At 44.1% G+C, this 14,188-nt stretch overlaps 1 protein-coding gene across 3 annotated transcripts in view; it reads left to right on the forward strand.

Moving 5' to 3' along the window:
- Window positions 1-5,314: 5,314 nt before the first annotated feature.
- MDM1 (Mdm1 nuclear protein) overlaps window positions 5,315-14,188 on the forward strand; it is a 51,868-nt gene continuing 42,994 nt past the window's right edge. The window contains exons 1-5 of one of the 3 annotated variants that reach the window (XM_056574194.1): window positions 5,315-5,468; window positions 9,581-9,677; window positions 11,495-11,892; window positions 12,318-12,452; window positions 13,803-13,982. In XM_056574194.1, the coding sequence (XP_056430169.1) occupies window positions 11,638-11,892; window positions 12,318-12,452; window positions 13,803-13,982 (570 nt within the window). In that variant the 5' untranslated portion in view covers window positions 5,315-5,468; window positions 9,581-9,677; window positions 11,495-11,637. Of the gene's footprint in view, window positions 5,565-9,580; window positions 9,678-11,494; window positions 11,893-12,317; window positions 12,453-13,802; window positions 13,983-14,188 lie in introns of all 3 variants that reach the window. The other 2 variants (XM_056574192.1, XM_056574193.1) reach the window with 2 other exon arrangements.

A 14,188-nucleotide genomic window follows, 5' to 3' on the forward strand; every position in this document is an offset into this window, starting at 1 on the left:
AGTGAAGGAGAAAATTCACAATCTTCATTTTTTACACTCGCATGTTCTTGTAGACCCAATTTTTGAATTTTTGCAATTGGTAGAAAGGAGAAAATTTTTACTTGTATTTGAAACCCAATTTCTCTCGAGTAAGCACATACCTCATATGTCTATGTTAATTGTTCGGCGGGTGCAGTAGAGGGCTCAGAAGGGAAGGAGCGACAAATGGTTTTTGGGGGGCATGTCACCTTTAGGAAGCCCCTATGGTGCCAGGACAGCAAAAAAAAAACACATGGCATACCATTTTGGAAACTAGACCCCTCGGGGAACGTAACAAGGGGTAAAGTGAACCTTAATACCCCACAGGTAATTCACGACTTTTGCATATGTAAAAAAAAAAAAAATGTTTTACCTAAAATGCTTGGATTCCCAAAAACTTTACATTTTTAAAAAAGGATAATAGCAGAAAATACCCCCCAAAATTTGAAGCCCAATTTCTCCCGATTCAGAAAACACCCCATATGGGGGTGAAAAGTGCTCTGCTGGGGCACTACAGGTCTCAGAAGAGAAGGAGTCACATTTGGCTTTTTGAAAGCAAATTTTACTCTGGGGGCATGCCGCATTTAGGAAGCCCCTATGGTGCCAGAACCGCAAAAAAAAAACACATGGCATACCATTTTGGAAACTAGACCCCTCGGGGAACGTAAAAAGGGGTAAAGTGAACCTTAATACCCTACAGGTGTTTCACGACTTTTGCATATGTAAAAAAAAAAAAAAATTTTTTACCTAAAATGCTTGGTTTCCCAAAATTTTTACATTTATAAAAAGGGTAATAGCAGAAAATACCCCCCAAAATTTGAAGCCCAATTTCTCCCGATTCAGAAAACACCCCATATGGGGGTGAAAAGTGCTCTGCTGGCGCACTACAGGTCTCAGAAGAGAAGTAGTCACATTTGGCTTTTTGAAAGCAAATTTTACTCTGGGGGCATGCCGCATTTAGGAAGCCCCTATGGTGCCAGAACCGCAAAAAAAAAACCCACATGGCATACCATTTTGGAAACTAGACCCCTCGGGGAACGTAAAAAGGGGTAAAGTGAACCTTAATACCCTACAGGTGTTTCACGACTTTTGCATATGTAAAAAAAAATATTTTTTTTACCTAAAATGCTTGGTTTCCCAAAATTTTTACATTTATAAAAAGGGTAATAGCAGAAAATCCCCCCCAAAATTTGAAGCCCAATTTCTCCTGATTCAGAAAACACCCCATATGGGGGTGAAAAGTGCTCTGCTGGCGCACTACAGGTCTCAGAAGAGAAGGAGTCACATTTGGCTTTTTGAAAGCAAATTTTGCTCTGGGGGCATGCCGCATTTAGGAAGCCCCTATGGTGCCAGAACCACAAAAAAAAAACCACATGGCATACCATTTTGGAAACTAGACCCCTCGGGGAACGTAAAAAGGGGTAAAGTGAACCTTAATACCCTACAGGTGTTTCACGACTTTTGCATATGTAAAAAAAAAAAATTTTTTTTACCTAAAATGCTTGGTTTCTTAAAAATTTAACATTTTTAAAAAGGGTAATAGCAGAAAATACCCCCCAAAATTTGTAACACAATTTCTCCCGAGTACGGCAATACCCCATATGTGGCCCTAAACTGTTGCCTTGAAATACGACAGGGCTCCAAAGTGAGAGCACCATGCGCATTTGAGGCCTAAATTAGGGACTTGCATAGGGGTAGACATAGGGGTATTCTACGCCAGTGATTCCCAAACAGGGTGCCTCCAGCTGTTGTCAAAGTCCCAGCATGCCTGGACAGTCAGTGGCTGTCTGGTAATACTGGGAGTAGTTGTTTTGCAACAGCTGGAGGCTCCGTTTTAGAAACAGTGGTGTACCAGACATTTTTCATTTTTATTGGGGAGGGGGGCTGTGTAGGGGAATGTGTATATGTAGTGTTTTTTACTTTTTATTTTATTTTGTGTTAATGTAGTGTAGTGTTTTTAGTGTACAGTTCACAGTAGTTTCTCGCTGGCAGTTTGAGCTGCGGCAGAAAATTTGCCGCAGCTCAAACTTGCAGCCGGATACTTACTGTAATCCTCCGCCCATGTGAGTGTACCCTGTACGTTCACATTGGAGGGGGGAGAACATCCAGCTGTTGCAAAACTACAACTCCCAGCATGTAGGGTCTATAAGTGCATGCTGGGAGTTGTAGTTTTGCAACAGCTGGAGGCTCCGTTTTGGAAACAGTGGCGTGCCAGACGTTTGTCATTTTTATTGGGGAGGGGAGGGGGGCTGTGTAGGGGTATGTGTATATGTAGTGTTTTTTACTTTTTATTTTATTTTGTGTTAGTGTAGTGTTTTTAGGGTACAGTCGCATGGGCGGGGGGTTCACAGTAGTTTCTCGCTGGCAGTTTGAGCTGCAGCAGAAAATTTGCCGCAGCTCAAACTTGCAGCCGGATACTTACTGTAATCCTCCGCCCATGTGAGTGTACCCTGTACATTCACATTGGGGGGGGGGGGACATCCAGCTGTTGCAAAACTACAACTCCCAGCATGTACGGTCTATCAGTGCATGCTGGGAGTTGTAGTTTTGCAACAGCTGGAGGCACACTGGTTGTGAAACACAGAGTTTGGCAACAAACTCAGTGTTTTGCAACCAGTGTGCCTTTAGCTGTTGCAAAAGCTACAACCCCCAGCATGTACGGACAGCGGAAGGGCATGCTGGGTGTTGTAGTTATGCAACAGCGGGAGGTATACTACTTTGGCTAGGGATGCTGGGGTTGTAGTTATGCAACAGCTGGAGACACACTGGTTTGCTACATAACTCAGTGTGCCTTCAGCTGTTGCAAAACTACAACTCTCAGCAGTCACCGACAGCCAACGGGCATGCTGGGAGTTGTAGTTATGCAACCACCAGATGCACCACTACAACTCCCAGCATGCACTTTAGCTGATTGTGCAAGCTGGGAGTTGTAGTTACACAACAGCTGAAGGTACACTTTTCCATAGAAAGAATGTGCCTCCAGCTGTTGCAAAACCATAAGTCCCAGCATGCCCATAAGGGAATGCTGGGAGTTGTGGTTGTCTGCCTCCTCCTGTTGCATAACTACAGCTCCCAGCATGCCCTTTTTGCATGCTGGGAGCTGTTGCTAAGCAACAGCAGGAGGCTGTCACTCACCTCCTGCTGCTGCTGATCGACGCTGCAGGTCAGTCCCGCCGCCGCCGTCGCTCCTGGGGCCCCGATCCCAACATTAACGCCGGGGATCGGGGTCCCCAGCACCCGGGGTCGTCTTCCCGCACCCGCTCACGTCCTCCGGAAGAGGGGCGGAGCGGGTGCGGGAGTGACACCCGCAGCAGGCGCCCTGATTGGTCGGCCGGGAATCCGGCCGACGAATCAGGGCGATCGTGAGGTGGCACCAGTACCACCTCACCCCTGCAGGCTCTGGCTGTTCGGGGCCGTCTCTGACGGCCCCGATCAGCCAGTAATTCCGGGTCACCGGGTCACTGGAGACCCGATTGACCCGGAATCGCCGCAGATCGCTGGACTGAATTGTCCAGCGATCTGCGGCCATCGCCGACATGGGGGGGCATAATGACCCCCCTGGGCGATATGCCGCGATGCCTGCTGAACGATTTCAGCAGGCATCGGGCACCGGCTCCCCTCCGGCTAGCGGCGGGGGCCGGGAATGGACAGGACGTACTCCTACGTCCTCGGTCCTTAAGGACTCGGAAACGGGGGCGTAGGAGTACGTCCATTGTCCTTAAGGGGTTAAAGGGGTACTCCGGTGAAAACCTTTTTTCTTTTAAATCAACTGGTGGCAGAAAGTTAAACATATTTGTAAATTACTTCTATTAAAAAATCTTAATCCTTCCAGTACTTATTAGCTGCTGAATGCTACAGAGGAAATTCCTTTCTTTTTGGAACACTGATGACATCATGAGCACAGTGCTCTCTGCTGACATCTCTGTCCATTTTAGCAACCATGCATAGCAGATGTATGCTAAGGGTAGCATGGTGGCTCAGTGGTTAGCATCCCACTAATCCCACTAAGGACAACAATAAATAAAGTGGTGTTATTATTATTATAATAACTTCAGCAGAGAGCATTCCAAAAAGAAAATAATTTCCTCTGTAGTATTCAGCAGCTAATAAGTATAGGAAGGATTAAGATTTTCTAATAGAAGTAATTTACAAATATGTTTAACTTTCTGCCACCAGTTGATTTAAAAGAAAAAAGGTTTTCACCGGAGTACCCCTTTAATAACATTGCTAATCCACCCATAATAAATGCCACAAATAAATGCATGAATGCCCATAATGCTGTTTGTTCTTGGGAAAACTGGTAGAGGACAACTGTAGCTCTATGGTAGATTTATCAGCAGTCTTATGAAAATTTGGGGCAGCTATATGAAAACTGTCTAAAACAAGTACTGTATTGGCTTATAACAACCAATCACAGCCTAGCTTCCATTTCTGATTGTTCTGGTAAAATGAAAGCTTAGTTTTAATTGGTTGTTATAGACAAAAAAAGACAGCGTGTTTTCTCAGATTGATAAATCTGATAAATCTTATCTGTACTTTCAGTTTTTGGTCTAGATTTTTACCCTAATAAAACAACATTTTCCACAAAAAAAAAATGGCTAAAAATGTCACACAGCAAGTGCTATTATGCAATTTGTTAAAAACATTTTGACAATCTGACATTTGGAGGAATTACCAGCCATTATTCCATTGAATTAAATGGAACTAGATATTTAAAAACTAGCAGTTTATTGGGCCCTTTTGACCCATATAATTATGTTAGCACGTAACTAATATGCTTCCATTTTTAATTTGTTGATCAAATGCCAAATGTCTAATCTAAAAATAAAAAAATAAAAATCAGGGTGCAATTCTTTTTAAATTGTTTTTTCCAAGTCCCCCCAAAACATGAAAGCCAAACGAGTAGTGCCTGCTTATAGCCTAAGAACAATGCAGCTACAGTGACCCCTCTCCAGAAGCCCACCCTCTTAGCCAGACCAGATTTTGTGTGACTAATTTTCAGACCACTGTATATTATGACTAGTGTCCATATTCTTTTGAGGAGACCACCTTCATAGACCACTTTCAATGCAATTTCGGGTGGTCTTTATGCTACAAACTTGTGTTGTGTGACATTAACAAACTGAACACTGCTGCTTTGCGTGCAATACAACTCTCCATTTCTTCATGGCAACTGTGTACAGACAACATGCTGTGTACAGACAACACGGTTGTAGACAGATGCTACAGGCGCTGGGTCTCGTATTATTCTCTCTGGAGATCACGTGAGTCAGTCATGAGGAGACTACACCGACCGCAGAGGATTACAGCCGTTAGGCACAGGTTGCCCTAATCGCACAGTGAGGGGACGCCGGAAGACGCCCTGTGATTGGTGCAGCCGCTTCTGGGGCTCGTTAGCAGTCAGCAGTGCGCATGCGCACAGAGCAGGACGCGGACAGTCCTTTACCTAGGTAACGGGCTATGTTTACAGATCTGTGACCGGACAGCTCAGGCACTCAGGAGGTTACGGGGCTGCGGAGGACAAGGAGATGCCGGTCAAATTTAAGGTGCTGCTGGGTGGGACATGTCTACACTACCGGACGATGGTGTCTTTAGTTGTGTGCGATGTAGAGCTGTGTACGCTGTGTGACTGACTGTAGTAAAGCGGAAGGAAATACGATTAAGTGAAAGTATCATTCCTGCCTGTCTGCTAAGATGGTGGAATATAAGCGAAACTAAGACTGATCCTGCATAGATCAGGTGTGCGATCCTATCATCTCCAGAAATGATCGCACAACCTGCGCCAGACGATACAGCAGTGATCCCCAGCCTGTGGCCTCCAGCTGTTTACAGTTACATGCCAGGGTGTGCTGGGAGTTGTAGTTTTGCTGGAGAGTCACAGTTTGGAATCACTGCTCTATAGAGTCCAGCCATCATCTGACCCTGGGCAGATGCTGTACAATGACATACAGCATACATAAAGTATATTTATATAAAGCAAAAAAAGTATTGTATACCATTGTACGCGTGCTGGCATCTGTTGGAGCTATAAGGCTCTGTGAATGCATTCGTGATATGTGCAGGCAGTGTCCAGAATGTGCACACTGTACATGAGACACACACACACACACACATACACATATACACATACATACATACATACACACATACATATACACACACAGAGATATACATACATACCCACATATATATACACACACACTTATACATTCATACACACGCACATATGCACACACATATACATACATAGACACACACACACACACACACACACACATATACATACATATACATATACACACACAGAGATATACATACATACATACACACATATATACACACACACACTTATACATTCATACACACGCACATATACACTCACATGCACACACATATACATACATAGACACACACACACACACACACACACATATACATATACACACACAGAGATATACATACATACACACACATATATACACACACACACTTATACATTCATACACACGCACATATACACACACATGCACACACATATGTACATACATAGACACACACACACATATACATACATATACACACACAGAGATATACATACATACACACATATATACACACACACACTTATACATTCATACACACGCACATATACACACACATGCACACACATATATACATACATAGACACACACACATATACATACATACATATACATATACACACACAGAGATATACATACATACACACATATATACACACACACACACACTTATACATTCATACACACGCACATATACACACACATGCACACACATATATACATACATAGACACACACACACACACACACACACATACACACACAAATTAGTTGCAGACACATATGCACATAAGATTTAAATGGGTATTCCACATCTGACATTTATGACATATTCACAGAATACTCCATAGATTTGGAGGGAACTCACCTTTTTATTGTAAGTATACATCAAACAGACAGCATAAAACACTAGCAGGTTCCCTCTGTACATTGATCAACAATTCATTGTGAACGTTTGTGCCATTTCAGAGAAATGATAGATGTAACGTTGGCTGGGAATGGGGCTCTGTGCCATCGGCGATCCCTGGTGGCTTGAATGATAGATCTGTCGCTATTTGTGTATAGGGAGAGATCTGTCAGTGAGGGCTGTTGTATGATCGGGATGATGGAATAATACTGAAGCTCAGATTTCTGTTAATGTCGGATCAGCTGTTTAGATTACTGTGCAGTTGCAAACACATAATCCCATCTCCGCTCTGTTCGGCTAAACAAACATCACTCGCATGCAGAAGCAATCCATGGCATAGCCATTCTGCTCTTGCCTCTTACTGCGAAATGGGGAACGGGCAAATATATAGGGGTAGGGATTACTATACCCACCCCTAAGCACACACCCTAACCATGTACCCTAGCCACACATCCTGACCCACCAACCTTGTAGTGTAACCACTAGCCCTAATTCTATACAAGAGCAGCCATCAAATGCTTCTGCCTGCAAGGGATGTCATTTTTGCAGAACAGAACAAGGATGGGCTTGTGTACTTGCTCCTGCGCATAGCCTGAACAGCTGATGTGTTGTCTTGCTCCTGCGCATAGCCTGAACAGCTGATGTGTTGTCTTGCTCCTGCGCATAGCCTGAACAGCTGATGTGTTGTCTTGCTCCTGCGCATAGCCTGAACAGCTGATGTGTTGTCTTGCTCCTGCGCATAGCCTGAACAGCTGATGTGTTGTCTTGCTCCTGCGCATAGCCTGAACGGCTGATGTGTTGTCTTGCTCCTGCGCATAGCCTGAACGGCTGATGTGTTGTCTTGCTCCTGCGCATAGCCTGAACGGCTGATGTGTTGTCTTGCTCCTGCGCATAGCCTGAACAGCTGATGTGTTGTCTTGCTCCTGCGCATAGCCTGAACAGCTGATGTGTTGTCTTGCTCCTGCGCATAGCCTGAACGGCTGATGTGTTGTCTTGCTCCTGCGCATAGCCTGAACGGCTGATGTGTTGTCTTGCTCCTGCGCATAGCCTGAACGGCTGATGTGTTGTCTTGCTCCTGCGCATAGCCTGAACAGCTGATGTGTTGTCTTGCTCCTGCGCATAGCCTGAACGGCTGATGTGTTGTCTTGCTCCTGCGCATAGCCTGAACGGCTGATGTGTTGTCTTGCTCCTGCGCATAGCCTGAACGGCTGATGTGTTGTCTTGCTCCTGCGCAAAGCCTGAACAGCTGATGTGTTGTCTTGCTCCTGCGCATAGCCTGTACAGCTGATGTGTTGTCTTGCTCCTGCGCATAGCCTGAACGGCTGATGTGTTGTCTTGCTCCTGCGCATAGCCTGAACGGCTGATGTGTTGTCTTGCTCCTGCGCATAGCCTGAACAGCTGATGTGTTGTCTTGCTCCTGCGCATAGCCTGAACAGCTGATGTGTTGTCTTGCTCCTGCGCATAGCCTGAACAGCTGATGTGTTGTCTTGCTCCTGCGCATAGCCTGAACAGCTGATGTGTTGTCTTGCTCCTGCGCAGTAGCCTGAACAGCTGATGTGTTGTCTTGCTCCTGCGCATAGCCTGAACAGCTGATGTGTTGTCTTGCTCCTGCGCAGTAGCCTGAACAGCTGATGTATTGTCACCAGAGGTAATGATGGTGCAGTGTTTTACCAGGTCCATGATTTTACCCAATACTGGCACACCACCCAATAACGCAGAATTTACAGCTAAAGTTACATGTATAATTTGTCTAAAATGGCACAGCCATTAAGAGTGAATCATATATTGTTGTGATAAGGAGGCCTGTCAGTCTTTCTTGCTGACGTGGTTCAGACAGAATGTACGGTAACTATTTCCCTTGGATGCATCCACTGGGACATATAGGTTTAATGGATACCTCTGACAGATGTCATACAGTAGCATCTGTTGCTGTTGTCCAGAGGGTCTTATTGGAAAAAAAAAACAAATTAAAAAAACCTGGATACTGTTCAGCAGAGTAGCATAGTCTACTCCACTATTCCAAACTCCTTTTTTGTGCTATACTGATGGATAATGGTTAGGCTGTGTCCAGGAGTTTCCATTCTTTTGGTCTCTGGATAATGTAACCCTTCATATCTATTTTGGCTGCATGTGACCAACAGGATTAGACCAGTCTGAGGCTATGTTCACAGCTCTATTCGGTTACAACTGTTGATACTGGGACAGAGGTTTTGACATGAGACACCAAAGGAACTGGCAGGTCTCATTCACTTTGAAAGGGGTACGTTGGGGGTTCCGTTAGATACCCGTAAATTTTTATGATTTTTGCAGAGAAAAAAATCTGACATGCAGGATTATTTTCTCCACTAAAGTTATGTCATTTCAATGGAATCAGCGAAAGGAGCTCTGAAAGCTGATGTGAACATAGCCTTGCACTGCTTGTAGGTCCCTCTCCCCAGTAAACATTCTCACAGGAAGCAAAAAGCCATCTGTACAGATTTAGATAAAAAATGTTCTTGTGTGACCAACAGACTTTACTTTATCAGTAACATTCATTCCTTTTTTTTTAAATACAGGGTTTATCGGAGTATGACACGAATTTCAAGCCGAGATCCTATGATGCATCTCAAGCTCAGAGGTCTAGATGGGCAGGCCTTCCTTCTGATGAACTTGGTAAGAGAGTCGTAAATGTTGGCACCCCTCAAATGTTTCAAGAAAATGAAGTATTTCTCACAGAAAAGGATTGCAGTAACACATTTTGCTATACACATGTTTATTCCCTTTGTGTGTATTGTAACTAAACCAAAAAAGGGAGGAAAAAAAGCAAATTGGACATAATGGCACACCAAACTCTAAAAATGGTCTGGACGAAATTATTGGCACCCTTTCAAAATTGTGGATAAATAATTGTTTCAAGCATGTGATGTTCCTTTAAACTCACCTGGGACAAGTAACAGGTGTGGGCAATATAAAAATCACACCTGAAAGCAGATAAAAAGGAGAGAATTTGCCTTTGTCCACAGTGCATGCTCCAGCCCCCACCTTACTGGTCGAGAGCAAGTGACGGCTTGCTCAGCCAATCACCAGCCGAAGCAATGCCCTACCTCAGCCAGTGATTGGCTGAGTGGGCCGTCATTTTCTCACATTCAGGAAGCCGGGTACTGCCGCACGCCAAGGCGGAGTAAGAAGCCAGGGCCCCATACAGGAGATCGTAGGCATCTTATCCTGTGGATAGGGGATACGTGTCTGATAAGTTCAGTTCCCTGTAGTACCCCTATAATATTGGATTGGTGATATTGAAGTATAAGCTCTAGTATACAAACCTCTTAAAGTTGTATGATATGCTCATGCAGCACCAAGAAATAAGTTGGGCTATTACTGCTATTACTTTTAGTAAGTCCAGATATCAGAAAAATGCCTGTTACTAAGGCTGTCTTCACATCTGCACTTTTATTTCCATTTTTCTGTTCCAGTATAAGAACTGAAAAAATGAAAATAACACACGTGCTGTATCCGTCACATGTTGGACACCACTTGCACAACACACTCCTATTGACTATAATGAAATCATTTTACAGGAACTGGTTGATTTGTTCAAGTTAGCTTTCACTTACATATTTTTTGACTTGCACATCCCCTGTTTGCACATGGAGGGGAGTGCCCAACCAACAAAGATATTTAGGGCTGCACACTCCATGCACTTAGCCAACAAATGAGTTATTGCTCATTCGCCAGCTGATCATTGGGTCTTTACATGGGGCAATAGTTGGCCTGTTTAGTGGCGATAGCTCTTGATAACACTCTATTTAAGGACAACTGTAGTGCAAGACTTTTATATATTGCTGTGCCCGGGATGCAAAAATAAACAAAATTAACTTTAACTCACCTTCCTACGTTCCCCCATCGGTCTGGTACCTGCCTCACGGTCCAGCAGTGCTAACCTCACTCAACTTCCTGGGGACGCCGCAGACCCATCGGCGTATCACCGGCCGCAGCGATGTCCAGCCACGGAAGGTGATAGGCTGAGCGCACTGTCATGTAAGGAGCTTTGGCCGGCTTCTTACATGACAGTGGGCTTAGCCTATCACCGGCCAGGGCGGGACATCGCTGCGGCCGGTGATATGCCGACGGCTCTGCGGCGTCCCCGTCCCCATGAAGTTGAATGAGGTTAGCACCGCTGGATCGTGAGGCCGGTACTGTACCGACGGAGGAACGTAGGAAGGTGAGTTAAAGTTTACTTTGTTTATTTTTGCAGCCTGGGCACAGCAATATATAAAAGTCTTGCACTACAGTTGTCCTTTAAGCCTAAAAGCTGCATTTAGGAGGTTATTTATAATCCACATTCTGTTAAGGATCATACTGTATACATTTCTTTTTTAGGTACAATAAAAATCCAAAATGTTTGATCCAAAATATGCAAATGTTATATAACCAAAAAAAGTGCTTTGGTAATTGTCTACTTTAATATTATGCTTATATACTTTTTTAAGGTATTACTAGAGAGCCCAACTTTCCTTCAAAACGAAGAGTTCAATATTATAATCCCCAGATTGCAAAAAGCTTTCAGTGGGAAGAAAATGATGGCTTTGATGCAGAAAGTTTAAACTTGGGTCAAGAAGATAAAAAGCGATCCATGGTTGAAGAGAAAATACACACGCCAGATGCTCCAAGCTTGCAAAAAAAATCAAGATCTGAGTCAGCAGTACCTAGAGTAGTGCCTGACAATGGCAGCTCTGCAGCTCCAGGCATTCAGTTAGTTGATGACATTGCAACAGTGCCTATACAGAAACCTGCAAATGTAAGTGAACCCAAGAACAAAGAAGTGGAAAAAAGCAAAAGACCACCACCTGTGTCTGTTGATGGTGTTCAACGAAAAGACACAAATGGCGTAAGTAGAGAAAAATAGAATTTTTTTAAATAAAAAAAATATTTGATAGTTACTGTTCATAAAGTCTTAAAAGACCGTTTTATAGAATGCGTGTATTGTGAAGAAAATGCTACCGCTCCTTCAGAGACCGGAACATAAGAGCTCTTGGCACATATCTTTTGATGCTGAAGATGTGACCTGACATAATACTGTATTATAACTGTTTTACGATTTATATTGCATATTGCTGATGCTGCTTGTTTAGTTAGGACACATTGAATGTTTTAGGGCCATTGTATATGTCCATATTGTATCTCTTTACAATACAACTCCCATGTATGGGCACTTACTGTACCTACATTTCTACTATGTATGTGATCCTTAGTTTTATACAAAATAACATGGTACCAACTCTCATCTCTGATTAAGTTGTGTTATATGTAAAGATTCACAGGGTTCTGCAGAAGAAGGCTGGCATGAACGTAGCCCCTCTACATCATCCGCTCAAGTTATCTGAGTACAGAAGGCAGTATGAACGGAAGACTCCCGCAGAAAATTCACCATTGCTTGCGGCTGAACAGGTGCATCTTCACATTTATTTGTTTTCTGTTACAATTATACAAGATCTGAATGAATGCATTGGAATTTCTGGATTCAATATACAAAGACATAGGAATGTATAGTATCTAAAAAAAAATTGTTTTTTTTTATAGTATGGCATTAATTTTAAAGGGCAACTAGAGCACTTTCTTACCATATATTATCACCATAGCATTTACTTAATGCTAACATTTTTGCTGTGTTATTTTATCCCAGTTTATTAGTGTGTGGTTTCTATGTGGTTAGGCTATCTGATGCAGTGCATAAAAGTAAAACTGTTTGTTAGTGCAGTACCTGATATGATCTCAAACTAAGATCTGGGCACCATGCTTGTATTACTGCAATATCCAATGTTATCTCTTGTTTGAGTATCGCTTACATACCGTATATATTCGAGTATAAGCCGAGTTCTTCAGCACAATTTTCCGTGCTGAAAACACCCCCCCCCCCGGCTTATACTCGAGTGAACTCTCCGCCTGTCAATCCCTTCTCAGTGGTCTTCAACCTGCAGACCTCCAGATGTTGCAAAACTACAACTCCCAGCATGCCCAGATAGCCATCAGCTGTCCGGGCATGCTGGGTGTTGTAGTTTTGAAACCTCTGGAGGTCCGCAGGTTGAAGACCACTGCGGCCTTCGTCATCATCCAGCCCCCCCCCCCCCCTTTGTTTTGTACTCACCTCCCCTCGGCGGGAAGGAAGGGTGAGCTGGTCCGGGCCACCTTTGCTGCAGGGACCATCCGGGGGGGATGGCTAGTCGTTGCGGGCTGCCCATTGTCACCGGGGGGCCCTCTTCTCCTTTCCGGCACCCGGACTAGTGACGTTGCCTTGACGACGACGCATAGGGACGTTGCGCATGAACTAGTCTGGGGCAGGCCCGAAGCGCGGAGAAGAGGGCCCCCCGGTGAAAATGGACAGCCCGCATCGACTAACCATCCCCACCGGACCTCCGATGGCTCTCCGGGCATGCTGGGAGTTGTAGTTTTGCAACTTCTGGAGGTCCGCAGGTTGAAAACCACTGATGAAGGGATTGACAGGTGGTGATGATGAAGGGGGGGGGGGATGATGGCGGGGGTCTGGATGATTACATGGGGGGGATGATGTATTTCCCACCCTAGGCTTATAGTCGAGTCAATAACTTTTCCTGGGTTTTTGGGGTGAAATTAGGGGCCTCGGCTTATAATCGGGTTGGCTTATACTTGAGTATATACGGTAATATATTTCTGTGGAGATTCCATATAATTCTCAAAAATAGTATACAGATAAAACCTACTTGTATGGGTGCTATACTGTTCTTTGTATTCTTAATGAATGCTTTTTATTTCCTTCACTAGGTGGTACATAATAAGAACCAAGCAGTCCCTCCATTTAAGACAACAAAAGTCTGTGCAGATACTGAGTATAAAAGCCAATTTAAAGGGTCACCCCCTGCAAAAGGACCAAAACTACGGAAAAACTGGGAAGACAGACATATTTTACAATATGATCAAGAACACCATTCTCCTAAGAGGAAGGTAAGAAGGGAGAACTTGATTGTAAAGGGGACTTGACTGTTTTTTAATTTTGTAGGCACAAACAAGCAGCGTGCCTTTTTACATCCCACTTTCCAGAGGTTGGACTCACTGTACCCTCAAAAACAGGGATCTGAGTGTCCCATCAAAATGAAGGCTGCTCCATTCATTCTCCGTGACAGCAGCTGGAGCTAGCCAAGCTGATCTGT

This window comes from Hyla sarda, chromosome 4, assembly GCF_029499605.1.
Source record: "Hyla sarda isolate aHylSar1 chromosome 4, aHylSar1.hap1, whole genome shotgun sequence".
Classification (NCBI taxonomy): Eukaryota; Metazoa; Chordata; class Amphibia; order Anura; family Hylidae; genus Hyla; species Hyla sarda.